Here is a 16,092-nt window from a genome sequence, read left to right as displayed (position 1 = left end):
ATTCTTCCTTGCATATAACAAAACAGTTTTACTGGAACAATTGCAAGTTTTAATGAAGAAAGAAAAAATACATGATATACAACTTATTCAATTACACTTACAAAATGGAACTATAATTACATCAATATCAAAAATAAACTTTAATTTTTAATCAGAAACCTAAATTATTCTTTAGCATCACCCACTCCATCAGGGTGAATTGCAAACATAGCTTCAGATTCTGGTAAGCAAGGAGAATCATAAATTTTACACATCCGAGTTTCTCCACGACCTTTTCGCAAATACAAACGAGTAGTGGATGCGTGCGCCATAATGTTCCCCCCAATTGGTTTCTTTGGATCGGCATTGAACATAGCTGCACCATCAACTTGTGCCACCACTTGGTTTGTTATAACAACTGCGATTCCAAACTACAAAAGTATTGTGAAATATAATTATGAAGAGAATACTTTCAACATACTTCATCAGCCAAACGTAATAACATTCTTAAAAATCGTGCTAGATGCATTTGCCTTGCTGATAATTCTCCTCTTCCAGAGTAGTCTGTTCGGTACAGAGACATTGCGCTATCTACAATTAATAAGGCATATCTAGATTCCGCCATCATCGCTGATGCTTGAATGAGTAGCTGAGTTTGGTGATCAGTATTGTATGCTCGAGCAAACGCAACGTTGTCTAAGACTTCTTGACCAGACATTTTATACCTTTCAGCAACTGCTAATAAACGTTCAGGTCTGAAAGTGCCTTCTGTATCAATATATAGGCATTTTCCTTCACCACCTCCACTCTCAATTGGAAGCTGTAATTTCAGAGAATTTGGTTTTTGAATAAAGGTTTGAGTAAAAACAATATATTTTCTATCATGTGGATAAATCATGTCAGAGATCATATTGATTAAAGTAACAATAGATTAAATGGATCAATAGGTAGTATAATGACTAATGAGTAATGGGTCTTCTTAATTGTATTTTTTACAAAATTTTTAACAAATAATTAAATTCAAATTAGAAACAATTTTAACAAATAACTCTGGCACTGATATTGTTACAATTTTCTCAAACACATCTATAAAACTTTTGTATAATGCCCTTGGGTTATTATCAACAAAAATACAATACCTGGCAAGTTACTGCCAATGTGTGACAAATTTGGGTCTTTCCTGTTCTAAATTCACCAAAAATTTCTGTAATTGAACCTGTTTCAATACCACCTCCTAATAACTTGTCTAGTTCTTTAGATCCAGTAGTCAACTGTATAATCTCTGATCTTTTCTGATGAAAATCAGTAGCTGTTGTAAAACCCATGGGCACATATTTAGCTGCTTCAGTTAAGATTTTGTCAACTTTTGCTTCAGATATGCCTTTTAATGTAGTTAAACATTTCTTTGGAGTAAAAGCTACAGATTCTATTGTGTGGAAGCCTGCTTCTTCGAGTTTTTTAATATCTCCAGCTGTAATGCCATTACCCTAAAAACCGCGAAATGTAATGGGGTACCGTGCACATTCAGATTTACTTACTTCTAACTTAGATAACGGTTGAGGTCCACAGTCGTCAACATCATTTTCTACAATGGTATTTGTTGAAGCTAAACTTAAACTCATCATGCAGATACTTTAAAACACCTAAAAAAATAAATAACAGACATCAAAGAGGTTAACTATTAAAATCAAATATGTCAAATATCGAAACGGTGCCAACCTAATAAGAAAAAAAGAACTGTCACCAACCTAAATTGTAAAATAAAAAATATAATCAAAGACAGCCATGGATTTTTCAAAATTTGTTTATGATAGAATTTTCGTTTTGTCAAATTACCTTCAATTTTTGAGTTATCACAATCTGCATAATAGTTAACTACTGTGGGGTGCATAAAGGATTAAACGCTCATACATTATTGTAAACGTCGAGTTAAAAATTTAGTCAAAATGTACAGTAAATTATGGCACTCAACGTCATAATGTTGTCCCGTATTTTAAATGTTAATTCTTCAGCCAAGTGGCAAGTAGGTGATTAGTTACTTTAATAGAGATCTTTCTCACACTAAAGACTGTGACTAAAGTCTCCATGTCTGATCTAAATCAAAGAGAAGAGTATTTGAAGATAAACCAAACCACATTTATGACCAAATATTAGTCCTGTAGTAATATAGCCGATTATTTAAGGAACTATGAATACAAAAATAAAGGAAAGTAAATTTTTATTAAACCGGAGATACAAATAAATAGTATAAAAACACTTAATTTTTGTCAGTTAGGCTGAATTCAATTGTTTTTTTATGACTGGTAAATAATGATGATTTATTTAATACATGATGTTTGAAATCAGCCTATCCAGTCAATGAATAAATACAATTCTTACAAAGATTTTAACAACACCTGATAACAAGAATTACAAAAATAAAAACAGTACGTTTAAAAGCATTTGTGTATAAAGAACACAATTTATAACAATTATATTTTGACGGAACCCAAATTTGCCATAAAAAGAAATGAAAATTTCACGTGTAAGTCAGATTTTATTGGTTCAATTATTTCAGCACATAATGTAATAAATAACCACGGAATAAATTTTTTAAATACACACGGTAAGGGTAAAAAGTTGTTAATAAATTACACCAGTTATGTGAGGACCACTGGGAATGTACATTATTGTATTTATATATTGTTATTTGGTTAACATTTTATTTTGTAAACTATCTATCTGATTGTAAATTTTAAACTCAGTCTTGGCATGAATTTATCAGTGCAAGTTAAACATAGAGATACATAATACAATTCAACAAGAAATTGTGACGCATTTTCAAAAACTTGGCCACGTTTACAAATATCCGAACATTTGTATATAAGGATATGAAGTGAGATTCAGATATTTGTATCCATGTAATATAAAATCCAGCGAGTAAAAATTAATGCTCACGTAATTTTAAGCAACGTTTTACACCAACATGAACTATTTTCTAGATAAATTTCACAAAATATTAACGGAGTCAGTAAATATAGATAAAAAACCCCATAAATAATTTATTTGTTCATTAATATACTCTAAATGTTTGATAAATCTCAGCTTGTTTCAGGCACAAATATTTCTATACTTTCTACGGGCTTATTTTGAGCTTTCATAGCTTTTCGTCGTTCTTCAATCATTTGTTTCCTTTGAGCTTCGCGCTTTTTTCGAGCTTCTTCATTGACTGTGGACGTTGGTTTCACTCTATTGACTACTTTTCGAGTTTTTCCATTAGTAGAAGCTTTGCTTACAGGTTCTTGCTTGATCTACAAATTCCAATTATTTTACAACATAAAATAAAATAAAACTCTTACCTCTGTCCAATTATTGTTCTTTAACGTTTCAATTTCTTTAAATAAAGCATCCACCTGATCCACTTGGAGCATCACCATATCCCAAAATCCTTGTAAATCTTCATTGGTAGTTGGAAAAGCTTCGTTTTCACTCTATCAAAAACAATACAATTATAAACGAGAAATCTTTGTTAAACAATCTCCTTACCTGAGTAATATTATTTGTGCATAAGCCTTTGAATTGCTGCATTTTTTGCGACACCAAGAGACGGGCTTTCCCTGATGCCGAACGTATTTTTCCCACTATTTCTTCTGAGAGTTCATTGTTTTCTAAATCATGTTCTACGTTGTCTGCCAACTTTAAAAGTCGATTTGTTTCATTCTGCAGTATTTTCAAAAAGTAGTGACCGTCCTTTTCACCTGTGTGTGCAACATTTCGTTTAAAAATATGTTTTAAGAGGTACAAAAACTTTTTTATAACAAAATTCATAGATCCAAAAACTTGTTCAAAAGGAAATGTTATTACTTTTATTACACTCATCACGGAAATTTAGGAGAAATACATAACCAAGTTACACATTAAAAAAAACTGTTAGATATGATTATTTGATTGATGAGACAATTACTTTGACATTGTCAAGTATCAATTGTTATGTAATTTTTTTACAAAACATAAAAATGGACTGACGATATTGAAAGGTAGAAACAAATTCATGGGGGCGTCTAGCAGATAGTAAATGACTTCCAGTTGTTACTAAAAATAATTACATACATTACATTTTCTTTTTTTTTTTTCTTTTATCTCTACTTGTACGCATTTATTGGACTCTATCAGTGGAATTAAACATTTTATAATAATATACCGCTACTTTTTAATTCTGTACTATTTGATATATTAAAAAAAAAAGTTACATCAGCAATATATACTTGATTTTGCAGAACAAGAAATTTTAAAGTAGTTGGTCATTTTTAATGAAAGACATTGGGTTTTCGTCGGCATATCATGAGATATTTAACTTCTTTTCAGTTAAAATTAATTTGTTCTATTTCTTTGATGATATATATCCGTGGTTGTTTATATTTTTTTTCAGAGTTAAGAATAAGAAATGTCTCAGTATAACAATAGGTCTTATAATAATTATTATTATGATTTTAAGAACGGGTTGCATTTAAAGAAATACTATTCATAACATTGTTATATAAGAATAATTTACTAGCAAAATTCTCAAAGATTTAAGTGGGATTATTAAACCAAAAATTGCACTGAACTTCAGCAAATTCTCTTGTTCTCATGAATTAAAAAAAGTTTCTAAAACTTGCTTAAATATTAATTTATTTCTTAATATTTACTCCACAATTACTGTCATAAGCAAGTAAACAAAAATAAATAAATAAATGCGACTCTTTTATTTTTAGAATTCATTTCCTGACTAGTCAAACTTATAAATTAGAAATTCAGAACTCACGAATCTGTTAGATTTATCCAAGATCTTACCTGATTCTTCGGTAATTGTGGATTTGGCAATGTTATCACCTTCGCTACTCGCAATTTGCTTAGAATGTCCATTGATCTTAGATTCTTCTTTTAAAGTTGGTACAGTGCTGCTTTTCTGCATAGAATTTTCCATCCCTTTCCTCATACTAATAATAGGAAGCTGAGCTCTAAACTCAGGTCTTAGATGCCTTAAAACTGGTAAAGCGGGACTGCTAGTACTCTGTTTCATTGGTGATTCATTTGTCTCATTCTCTCCTTTACTAACATCCACTACGGAAGTGTCACTTTCCGATTCAGATTCGTGGTGTTTTTGACGCTTCATCACAAAAAATCCCTGCGCTAAAGCTCCTGGACCATACAAGCGCTCTACCCTCTGTTGAATGAAAGATTTAGTTTCGGTATTGTTTGATGAGTATTCCTTAACTGTGGACTCTAAAGTGCATTTAGTTTGGCCATTAACGGTGCTTGAAAAGCTCTTTGTTTCGTACGTAACGCACTTTTTCAAGTGTTTATGATCATAACAAGCGTCAATCGTATCTTTACTAAATAAATTAGCAGCAAAATGAGATTCGCTGTGCTTTTGAAAAGCCATGGTTTTGGTGCTCTGGTACTGTTGTGTCAAGGTGTTGTCAGTCATCTTGGGTTTTATATGAGTAGGTAAAGGAACTAGATTTGGGGGTGACAATAGATTGTTTTGGATGGAATAGGCTGGAACGTTTTTCGGTGTTAAATTGTCATGGTCAAGACGATGCGGTGATGCGTCACGTGATCGAGCAAGACGACCAGGATCGTAATTAGTTGTGGTTGAATACCCGTTGACCGTACAGGCTAAACTCAAATATGAAGGCAAATGATGTTCACTTGAAGGTGTTTTCAGGCTTGCACTTCGAAGCGTTCCACCAGATGAGGCTTCAGACCAATCTGTAATAGATTACATTAAACGTTAGGAAAAAAGACTCAAATGAGAGTTAATAAGTAACGCTATCTAGAGGCGTTTCATTAATTATTTTTATTTAAGCACTGCTCGACATCGGCGGAAACCAAAAACGTCTGTCAGCGAATTAAAAATGTATAAGAAATTCGGTGAAGCATAACCACTTAACTAAAAAATTTACATTAATGATCTCACTAATATAGATTAGCAGTTTCCGGTTTATTTATTACAATGCATAAGAGTAATTCTTGTATTGTTTGGTTCTTAAAATTAATTGAATAAATTATTACTGGGAAACAATTTCTTACTGTAGGAAACTATTACTCGGTGACAGATAAGGAGCAGTTTATAAATACATTGGTAAAAATTTTACAAAATATTAAGTGGAGTTGTGATAAATAATCGAAGGAGTTTTACATTTCGGGACCTAGAATCGAGAATTTATAAAATAAAAGAAGTGCTGTTTAAACGTAATTAAATAGAAAACGATTTTTATCTAATAAACACTACGTCGTTGACTGCTGTATAATACATGCAGGTTTGAATTTTGATACATTTTAACATATAAGATAACCAATGCTGGGAATAAAGTAGTTTTGCCTGGTATTATTCTGTAAGTACCTATTTTAACTTTTATTAATATAATCTCACTTTAAACATACGCACAGCATGCTTCTTTACATATAGTTTCATAATCCTTCCACACCTATTTTTATTTTAACTTACAGAGATTATCATAAAAAAAAATAAAATTCATAAAATCAAATTTTATAATTTATCCGAGAAACTAGATTTGTTGCATTTTAGAAAACAGGGAATCTGTCTAATTTAATGCTATAATCACTTGTTATTTATTGGTGTATTGTCAACGAGCAAAAACAAAATAATAATAAAAAATGTTTGACGTTGCAATTAAATTTGAACTGTATCTTTATCATTAAAGTGAGATTTACTTAAACCTATTGTGAAACGATGTTATCAATTGAAAAGTATGATTAAAGTTTAATTGAAATTAGTACGGTAGTTCCCGATATGGCACGTAGTCAAATTGAAATGTGAAACATTTTTATATAGGAAAAGTGATCATTTCACTTTAGGTATTGAATATGGTTATTGTTAATTTTTAGGACTTAAAAGTGTGCGCCTTATTTTTTGCTGATAGGTATCGATTTTACAAGAACCTTCACAATTTAGTTTTACCCACAAAATAATAAAAAACACTAGTCATTGCTTGGCTAACAACCTTCAAAATTCAAGAATATATGAATACTAATTCTAGCTCCAAATAATCCTATATTACTAGATTTTTACGATACCAGAAAATTTTAAATTGAGTTTTTTTGACAAACTTGTTTTTTAAAAAATACAAATCTATTACGAACAACTGCCCTTTTCTAAAGTTTGAACCATAACATAGGTGTATCACATAAAATTGAGAAGTTGTTATGATTGAAGCAGAACGATAGAACGAGTCTATTTATGGAAACACAGCCAACATTGTTCAGCTGTTACTATCCTCTCTTGAAACAAATGAATGGATGTCAATAATACGTTGTATAATGGGCTCGGTGGGTTGGAAGATGTGTTTCATTTACAGAAAATAAATATTCATTTATTACTTTTTACCTTAAATCAATTTATATAATCACGCAAAATACCACTTAAAATTTATTGAATAATAATCATGAATTTAAAAATACGTGTCTGTAGAAACAAATTTTTACGACTTGTTACAAACAATAATAATCTGCAGGCTGGAGAAATTTGAATACATTTTTGAATAAATAAGCTTTTTATCGGTATTTTGCTTGTTCAAAAGTTTATAAATCCAAAGTAAATGTATAGGTTTTTTTTCGGCAGTATCGTGTTTAGTATTTTGGTACATATTTGGTTTTGTGAAGTAAATTTATAGCAAAACATTAAATATCAAAATTATAAATTAGACACAAAAATAACGAGAACGTAAGATTTTTGTTCCAATTTTAAATATGGAGTGCATAATTATGTGTACATAACTAAGTACACAGCTGTAAAAAATTATGAAATATTGTTCCATTTATAGCTACTAGATTTGGCTGCTATAACACTGCCGTAGTGTAGATAACAAAAAGATGTAGACGTTTTTGCGTTGAAAATAATTAATAAATTCATAATAATTAGTTGGTTTTAGCAATTAAGGTAAAGAAAAACAGTTATTACAACACATCAGTTGTAAATTGCATAGATAATGAAATTAAATTTATTCATTCTAAATCTCCACTACGCTCCATTGACGACTATTTATAAGTTTTCATATTTTCAAAGTCAGTAAAGAAATACAGCACGGGAATATTTTACTTTTTTCAGTGGCTACATTCTATAAAAAATCATTTTTACCACTTTTACTTCCCGATCGTAAACTACGGAAGTGTTATAATGAAATACATTCGGTGAGTGGCTATTTTCCTGTTTTTTCGACGTTTCATGGTCCCAAGAGTTCAAAAAAATAAATCTTCCGTTTTCATTTTCATTAGAGAGATAATCTTCGAAACTACCGAACCGGTTGGCCTCAAATTCTATATTATACGCATCCCGTTACATCCCATCTAAAATGCATTAATACTTTTTTTTTACTTTATAGACTTTTAATTTTTTAAGAACCAGGTTAGAACAAAAAGAAGCAACAGTTTAGGTATGTTTAAGTATTTGGGAGATTGTTCATGTTCTCTAAAATGCACGAAAGTTTACAAGAATTCATAAATAATGTATTTTCAGTGTGTAAAGTATTAATGAGAAAAAAGTTACAATGTACATAAGTAGTATATAACTGATATACAATAAGACTCAATTATACAATAAAATACAGTATAATAAAAAAAGAGTAATAAAACAGCCCGAGAAAATAATATCCTGCCACATTTCAAATCTATTAATACTAACTCTGATGTCATGATCGCTTAAAATGTCAGAAGTGTTTTCTTTTTTAAAGCAGAATTACCTGTATTTAAATATTCCAATAAATCATTAGCTATATGTGGTGTTAAATAAGAAAATAATGGCTGAGATCCTGCAGTTCTATGAACAGGTATTATGAACTGTTAATCAGCATATACTAAATTTCTTTCCTTAGTTTCGTTTCTTGTAACCATTTTAAATTGGAATCTTCGAAACATGATTTTCTAATATCTTTTTAACGAACATTACGAAATGTAAAAAGTTGCTTAATTTCTTTAAAGAATCTTAGTTATATAATGTGCAATATACTGAAAGCGCGGGTACGGTAATATTAAAAACAAATCTCAAAATTTTTTCAGTTTAGTTTTGTAACCTTTTGACCGACAGGAACATATACTTGAGTATTTTAATTTAAGCTACATAAAACTATGGAGTTCACTAAAATGATTAAGAATCCAAACAAAGAAAATTGCAAACAGTAATATATTAGAAAATTTCTTTCTGAAACTAAACACATTTGAAATCAATTTTTAAGGTAGAACTAGTGGTACAATCTAAGGAATCATGTTTAGAAAGATCTATCACGTGAAATATAATCAATAATAGACACTAGGGCTGCTGTACTCGAGCCTCGACGAAAATCAGCCGAGTAGGATATTTATAGCTGAAATGTACTCTTTAAGTTGTTTAAGTGATTAAGAAATTAAATTGGTTGAATAATTATCACCAGTAAGTCGTTTAATTCATTAACTTCAGTTTGCTTGGGAGTGGGTATTGTATTACACATATTTTCCACAACTTAGGTGCATACAAAACTGTGTTCAAAACAGACGTTAATTAAATGTGTTAATAGCGCACATTTAAAAGATAACGAAAACGACCAAGTTATTCGGTGAAGGACAAAATTGACGTGAACACTATCATGTTTGATGGCAAAAAAATATTTTGAATTTTTGCGAAAATCTGGGGTAAAAAATCAAGGCGGATTCATGAACCACAAGTACAGGGATACGTTATTTTATAAAATTTAAAGAGAATTACCACGTAAAACTGTGACGCAACGTCATCAAATTGTTGGTGTGAATAATTAAACGAATTTTGGTTAGCGTTTTACCATTACAAACGGAAACGGGAGACCTATTTTTTGATACTGTGCTGAAACGTCGAGAAAACACGAAAATGGCCATTCGCCGGATGGATCCTATTATTACAATACTTCCATAGTTTAAGCTCGGGAAGTAAACAGGATAAATTTAACACTTAAAACAAATATTTTTTAACCAATTTATAAATAAATTTATAAAATCTGTTCCCATAGTTGTTCGTCTATGATAAACTGAAAGTAATAATCGATTTTTATGTTACGATCAACAAAAAACGTCCTCAAATTGGAGATCGACGAAAAAGGTATTTTTCTCATCGTTTTGTGCGCAAAACGGGGGAGAGAAATATAGCTTGCGTTCTTAAATGTAATGTAAAGTCGTGTTTAAATTCATGACTGCTGTTCTTAATGTGTAATGTATTTTGTTACTTATAAATACAGTTAAAACACTTAATTACAGCTGGAATTATGGCATGATAAATGAAAAGTAACTTGTCCCTGGCCTGCCCCATTTCACAATTCCAGTGTTTCCGCCAACGCTTACTTGATGCTACTTGCCGGTGATTACTATTAATTTAAAAATTTGATAAAAGAACAACATGACAGAAACAACAGTAAGAGAAAGTGCCGTTTTTATATTAAGCTTGCAGAAAATCTTCTAGGCAATGAGAAACAGGCGAAACGGTAAACGACCTAGAGATACATCCTTGTCCTTTATTGTCATACATAAACTTCAGTGTTCTCAGAGCAAGAATGCAAAAGTTACTCCTGCTATTCTTATTTTATCGGTAACACTGGCTAGGTTCCTCGTTCTTATTATTTATGCATATTTGGAATTTATCATACATTGAAAAGCAGCGTTAAAATCCCTTAAGAAATACCGCTCCAACAGGATTTTAAAATCAATATTCTCTTTCGGAAATGAGCAGATTACCGCTCTGGTTTTAATCTATCACAATCTGATTTCACGGATTATGTTAACATGTTATTATCGGTATGTAGGTACATAACAAAAAGTTGAAGTCAACCTTATTAAATTTGTACAACTCGCCTTAAATAACGGAATTGGATGTGGTTTAACCTTATTGCAACTATAGTAACGTGTTTTCAATACGAATGCTATAGGTACGTTAAAACAACAGTAAGACCAGTGTAGGCCAGCAAGTTTAAACTACAGACAAACCTGCTTTCTACAACTAGCCCTAAATACCTGTAACAGTTTATTATTACCAGAAGACACAACATAAAATTAGTTGAAACGCATACCCTCGAAAACGAATTAATTCAAAGCAAAAAGCTTTTTTAAAAGCGAGAGCACATATGCTAGCATATCAACTGTAAACTTTTCATCGCATCCTTGGATAGATCACACAGAAAACGTTCTACCTGAGAGATCAGCAGAGGCCTCTACGTCGAGGGAGCAAGTCCCGATGGAGTCCACAGATCGGTCCATCACCGTTTCGGAAGCGTTTTCATTACAAGAAGCGCAATTAGAAGGTGTGACTGTAGCGTCGGCAGAGTATTCCCGGGAGCATTTCCCCAAATCGTCGCTGCTTTCTACGTTTTCGGTCCGCCGTTTGACCGACGAACTTCTCCTGGCGACCTGTTGTCGCCTCGTCGAAAACGACGTTCGGCGTGCCTGCGCCGACGATTTTTGGGAAGCGTCTGCGGGAAGTGGTGATAGGGGAGGGTTGGGGTCGAGGGGGAGGGTACAGGGACGACGGGCCGGCAACGGTGAGGTCGGTATCCTGGTGACGCCGAGCAGAAGCACCGTAGAACGATCCTCCGGCAGGTCACTGCACCCAACATACCGTCAATCTCATAAATTACCAACACACCACGACGACGTGCAAACAGATGGGAAGCGGCAACGACGGAGGGATTGCAGTCGCAGGCGGAAGGTGAAAATAAAACGCAGATAGTGCTTAAGCGTGCTACACGGCAAACCAAAGAAGGTGCATTTGCTAGAAACTATGGCAGCTTTTTAAAAAATAATAATAAAAATAAAATATTTACAAAAAACTTGAAATAGCGATATGTGACTTTGTTATAGACATATAGATACATTTTTCTCCACAAATTTTTTCCTTTTAACTTTTTTCTTTCTCAGTTTAGAATAGTAATTTGTAGATAATTTTTCACCACCATCACCACAACTTTTTCTGTACAACACAAGAGCAGTTCATGTAATTAGATTACTTTTTAGTATTTGGGTGAAGATGTCACGATTATGTATGGAAATATCGGAACGCGGTCTTCATCACTGTTTTCAACTTTCAAAACTCTATAAGGCACGTGTGGAACATTGTCGTTTTTTCGTCGGAAATGAGACAGTAAAAGCAGCTTTCTCGACACAAACTTCTTTTGATTGTAGTTCGTTTTTCACAAAAAAGTCGACAAGGTTTCCCGCGTGACTTATAGTTTTGTAAACTGAAAGCAATGGTGAAAACTGCGTCCCGAAATTTCCATAAATAATTGAGACATTGATTTTTAAATATGATACATGTAGTATGGATGCCGCTGGCTAAAGGAAAACCGTCAGAGATGTTTAGACATTTCGACCTCGTAATGAATCCACCAGAGTCTCTTATTCGAAAGTCCACCAACGTCGCAATTTCTATCAAAATTATACGTGGCAACATAGCTTTAGTAATAATAGTAACAATTTTTTTTATCTAGACAGCAAGGGCACTAGATTTTAATTATATCAAAAACGATATAAGACAGAAAACTGACGTCAGGTAATGCAACTGTTACATATAAAACGTCCATGTTTCTCCATGTGATAGGGGATTTATTTTTAAAACGATAGATGCTGGACTTTTGAAAAAAAAAATCTAACCCAAATGAAACTTTGAATTTTAGATTGTACGGTTGGCTTCAAAGAAACGGGAAATGTCAGAAAAAGTTCTTAGACTTTGTGGAATTTAGGTTAAAAAACTGCCACTTATGTGTCAGAAATGTCAATTACTTTTTAAAAGATACTACTGTCAAATAGATATGAATTGACATAAATTGACAAATTAAATTTTCAATTGACATTGGATCAAATTTTATTTCCCATTTTTTTTTAAAGCCAACCATAAACTTGAAGTATACATTGTCTCGAGATATACATAAAGACAGATTTTAGTTTAATGAATCCTCGGTGTGATTTTTTTTGTTTTTTTTTAATTAAAAGTGGAACATTTATTATCAACAAGATCAACTTATAAATAATGATAAATTTTTACTTTTCGATTGATAGTTAAAATGTATTGTTTCTGTAACAATAGACGGTAATTTACACAACAATAGAAGCACACCATTTAATAATTTTATATAATTCCTCCATTCAATTTTACACAACTAGCAACTATAAAGCAATTTCATCTGCAAGGAAGCACTCGATACAGGTATAAAACATTAATAAAATTCAATAATCCTTCCAAAATGTCTGTGACGTGAATTTAAATAATTCAATCATAACTTTTTACATAAACAAGTGTGTTTAACATATTTGCAGTTTTAATATCGATACTTTTGGTTAGACCAGAAAATAAAACACTTGTCATTTTAATTGTAATATCTAAATAACATCAAAATTGATCTAATTTATTTGCAAAATCATAGTCAAGGTGATCCACTTGTAGTCTAGTGGTGAGATAAAAATAAACCTGACGATTAGAGTTAGTAATTTGCAATAATTAAAAAAATCAATGACATAAATAAATGCCTGGGGACACAATGATGCGCATAAATCACTTGATTTATAACTGAAATGTGAAACTACATAGCAACTTTATTGAAATTAAATTATGGTACATATTTATTGTAATGAAGCTGCATCAACTTTTAAAATGGAATAATTTTTGGTCCCTGGTAAAAAATTATTGGAGCAAAAATTATGTTAATCAGATTCGCCTCCATAAAATTGTTAATCACCATACAATATTATGCAAACACGGGTAAGTAGGCGAAAATTAGAATAATGCCAACCTATAATTCATTGACCGAAATGTACTAAAAAATAGTTTGTTGTTGTCTACTAATTAATAATATCGAATAATGACAGAAAAATGTATACATTTAAACATTTGTTTTTCACAAAAAAAAAGTCATCGTAATTTTTTTTAATCCGTTTCATAAGAATAAGAACAGAATTAATAGTAACAGTCAAATATAATTATTTTTTGAAATTATTGTCTCAATTCTGTCTACATTAAAAAAAAAATCAGGGAAACTCACAACTACACTAAAATAAACATTTACCTATGACACATTTATGTCTTTCTCCATCATGCTCAACACTAACAAAATCAAATTTATGTAACAAAGACTGTTCAGAATGGTATGGACAAGCGAGAGAAAATAGCACCACTACTTTTTATCGACTACACCGATGTTCATTGATTAAACAAAGTCACACAATATTACCAATTCAAAGTCATAATGCGTCACACATTGTCACTCGTTAGCATTGGCAAAATCAATTAATTAAAATTACAACAAAAACATGCATGCATTTAAAGAAATACCTTTTAATCCATTTACTAATGAATTTATTTAAACGGCGGCGTTTACCCATGTTCAAACGAAAATTAATACCGCAAAACTGACGGTTCATTTGTGTGGAAAATGTGTGCACATTTCCAAGCATGAATCAGGTTGAACTGATTTTAGAACGGGAGACTTAGGAATTCCCTTTTCAGTTTATTTATAGCAACCCCTTAAACTATTCCGACACTAAATGTGCAACTGCTACGAGATGATGTTTTAAGACGTGCAGCGGGATCTACTTTATTCCTAATTTGCACATGAAACCTTCGAAAAATGCAAACTGAGGCATACCCTTGGCGAAAATAATAATAAGCAATGGCAATGCACCCATTTCTGGTTTCAAAGTGGGCGAGCAAGGTAAAATTATTGTATACCTACGTGCATCTCATATTACCGGGGGAGATAACGAAATAACTTTTCTAAATTATTGCTATTATTGTCAAAAAAATACCATTCAGCAACGAAACGACAATTATATGTTACACAAGCGACTGTAACTTTACTAGGTTCTTTCTAAAAACTTACCCAGTGGAGTTTTCTGAAATCGCTGACATGTCTTTTAAATATTTCAAGTCTTGTAAATTTCCAAATTCAGCTTTCGATTAGAATAAGGTAATTTAATCACTTTGTTGTGTTTTCGGTTCGGTTAATAAATCACATGTGGCTAGTTACCATATTTAGATTGTATATAAAAAAAAAATGTAGGAAGAAATAGATCAACTTCCAACCAATCTGTGGAAAACCTAGGAATATACTAATCATGATCCAATACGTTCAGTCCATTGGATTTCACGGTGTCTCTACACCGTGGTGCAGGAAGCCAACGCAAAACCGATAAGTTCAATGAGGGGATGAGACCTTGTTGCCATTAATAATACTTTACTGAAAGGTCACCAACAGGTTTAAGCAATTAGTAAACGGTTGAATGATGATTTTTAAATACCATTTTCTACAGAAACTCACCGCTGAAGTTGAGAAATTTTATCCTCCATTAAACTTTTACTTTTTATTAGCTACATTAAATGCTACAAAAGGTTGATAGTACTATGTGTTTAATGAAATATTCGAAGTACAACAAAAATGTAGATACTGTGATGTGTTGTGGAGCGGACACTCTTTAGTTTAAGTTATTTAGAAAAACATGCGATTTAGATTCTCGTATATATGTCAGTTCTGTAACTGCAATGCGCATAGAGCAAAAGTATTGCTAAACAGCATATTCAGATTTCAAAAAAACTCCTACTTAAACAAGCTTTCATTATGCGGAAAGTCTGTATAGTTAACTTATTTATCCAACAATAAAATAAAATAGATTTCAGTGTACACGAAGAAATCGTCCAGTTACTTTTTTGTAATGGTAGGGTTCGTGAAGTAAAATTAATGAATTAATTTGAACGTATGACAGGTTTTACTATTAAGTATATTTTGTGAGTCCCGATTCAAAAAAGAACTGGTGCAATAAAGCGAAATTAAGTTAATTTTTCTTTGAATGAACTAGCTGTCAGTAACTTATTAATCTGTGACAAAAGTGTCTGTTACCTGTAAGGTTCACAACAAAATACACAGTATACAAAGTTTCTTTTTGAGCAAAGTTGAGAGTGTAATGATTTCTAGACAATGCTCTCTTACGTCCATTAGACAAAACGTAATTATGTATTTAAAAATACTGGGTCGTATAATGACAACAATAATAAAAATCGCATAATAATAATAAGCAAATTTTTATAATTACGTAGTGTTAAAACAGCGATTAGAAACCAAGGTCTAACTACTTACATACAGACTGTTAGAC

At 31.7% G+C, this 16,092-nt stretch overlaps 2 protein-coding genes across 3 annotated transcripts; both read right to left on the bottom strand.

The window, feature by feature from the left end:
- Positions 1 to 26: 26 nt before the first annotated feature.
- On the bottom strand, positions 27 to 1,684 carry LOC135124634 (DNA repair protein RAD51 homolog 1-like). Its single transcript, XM_064049847.1, has 4 exons — positions 1,518 to 1,684; positions 1,119 to 1,466; positions 461 to 799; positions 27 to 410 (listed from the first exon to the last, which is right to left on the bottom strand). The coding sequence occupies exons 1-4, from the start codon at positions 1,602 to 1,604 to the stop codon at positions 165 to 167; spliced, it is 1,020 nt and encodes a 339-aa protein (XP_063905917.1). The 5' UTR covers positions 1,605 to 1,684; the 3' UTR covers positions 27 to 164.
- Positions 1,685 to 2,495: 811 nt separating this feature from the next.
- Positions 2,496 to 15,052, bottom strand: Vlc (vulcan). Of its 2 annotated transcripts, none has more exons than XM_064049844.1 (6): positions 14,826 to 15,052; positions 11,148 to 11,557; positions 4,792 to 5,712; positions 3,505 to 3,716; positions 3,318 to 3,449; positions 2,496 to 3,269 (listed from the first exon to the last, which is right to left on the bottom strand). In XM_064049844.1, exons 1-6 carry the CDS (start codon positions 14,852 to 14,854, stop codon positions 3,060 to 3,062), a joined length of 1,914 nt encoding a protein of 637 aa, XP_063905914.1. In that variant the 5' UTR covers positions 14,855 to 15,052; the 3' UTR covers positions 2,496 to 3,059. The 2 variants fall into 2 exon arrangements, with proteins under 2 accessions (XP_063905914.1, XP_063905912.1); XM_064049842.1 differs by lacking the exon at positions 14,826 to 15,052 and adding an exon at positions 14,279 to 14,441.
- Between the last annotated feature and the right edge of the window lie 1,040 nt (positions 15,053 to 16,092).

The sequence above is a fragment of the Zophobas morio genome, unplaced genomic scaffold, assembly GCF_036711695.1.
Source record: "Zophobas morio isolate AGI-343-1 ecotype UQ-CSIRO unplaced genomic scaffold, CSIRO_AGI_Zmor_V1 ptg000007l, whole genome shotgun sequence".
Classification (NCBI taxonomy): Eukaryota; Metazoa; Arthropoda; class Insecta; order Coleoptera; family Tenebrionidae; genus Zophobas; species Zophobas morio.
Note: the sequence above shows the minus strand (reverse complement) of the source record. Positions and strands in the feature narration are given on the sequence as shown.

What these genes read in the sequence shown, in the direction of transcription:
- LOC135124634 (XM_064049847.1), bottom strand. Translation starts at nt 1,604, where the DNA reads ATGATGAGTTTAAGTTTAGCTTCAACAAATACCATTGTAGAAAATGAT. An exon ending in AACCGTTATCTAAGTTAGAA is followed by an intron (nt 1,467 to 1,517) that starts GTAAGTAAATCT and finishes CGCGGTTTTTAG; the next exon opens with GGTAATGGCATTACAGCTGG. An exon ending in CATTGGCAGTAACTTGCCAG is followed by an intron (nt 800 to 1,118) that starts GTATTGTATTTT and finishes CTGAAATTACAG; the next exon opens with CTTCCAATTGAGAGTGGAGG.
- Vlc (XM_064049842.1), bottom strand. Translation starts at nt 14,400, where the DNA reads ATGCTTGGAAATGTGCACACATTTTCCACACAAATGAACCGTCAGTTT. An exon ending in ATTAGTAAATGGATTAAAAG is followed by an intron (nt 11,558 to 14,278) that starts GTATTTCTTTAA and finishes TGTTGGGTGCAG; the next exon opens with TGACCTGCCGGAGGATCGTT. An exon ending in AGAACAATAATTGGACAGAG is followed by an intron (nt 3,270 to 3,317) that starts GTAAGAGTTTTA and finishes TGGAATTTGTAG; the next exon opens with ATCAAGCAAGAACCTGTAAG.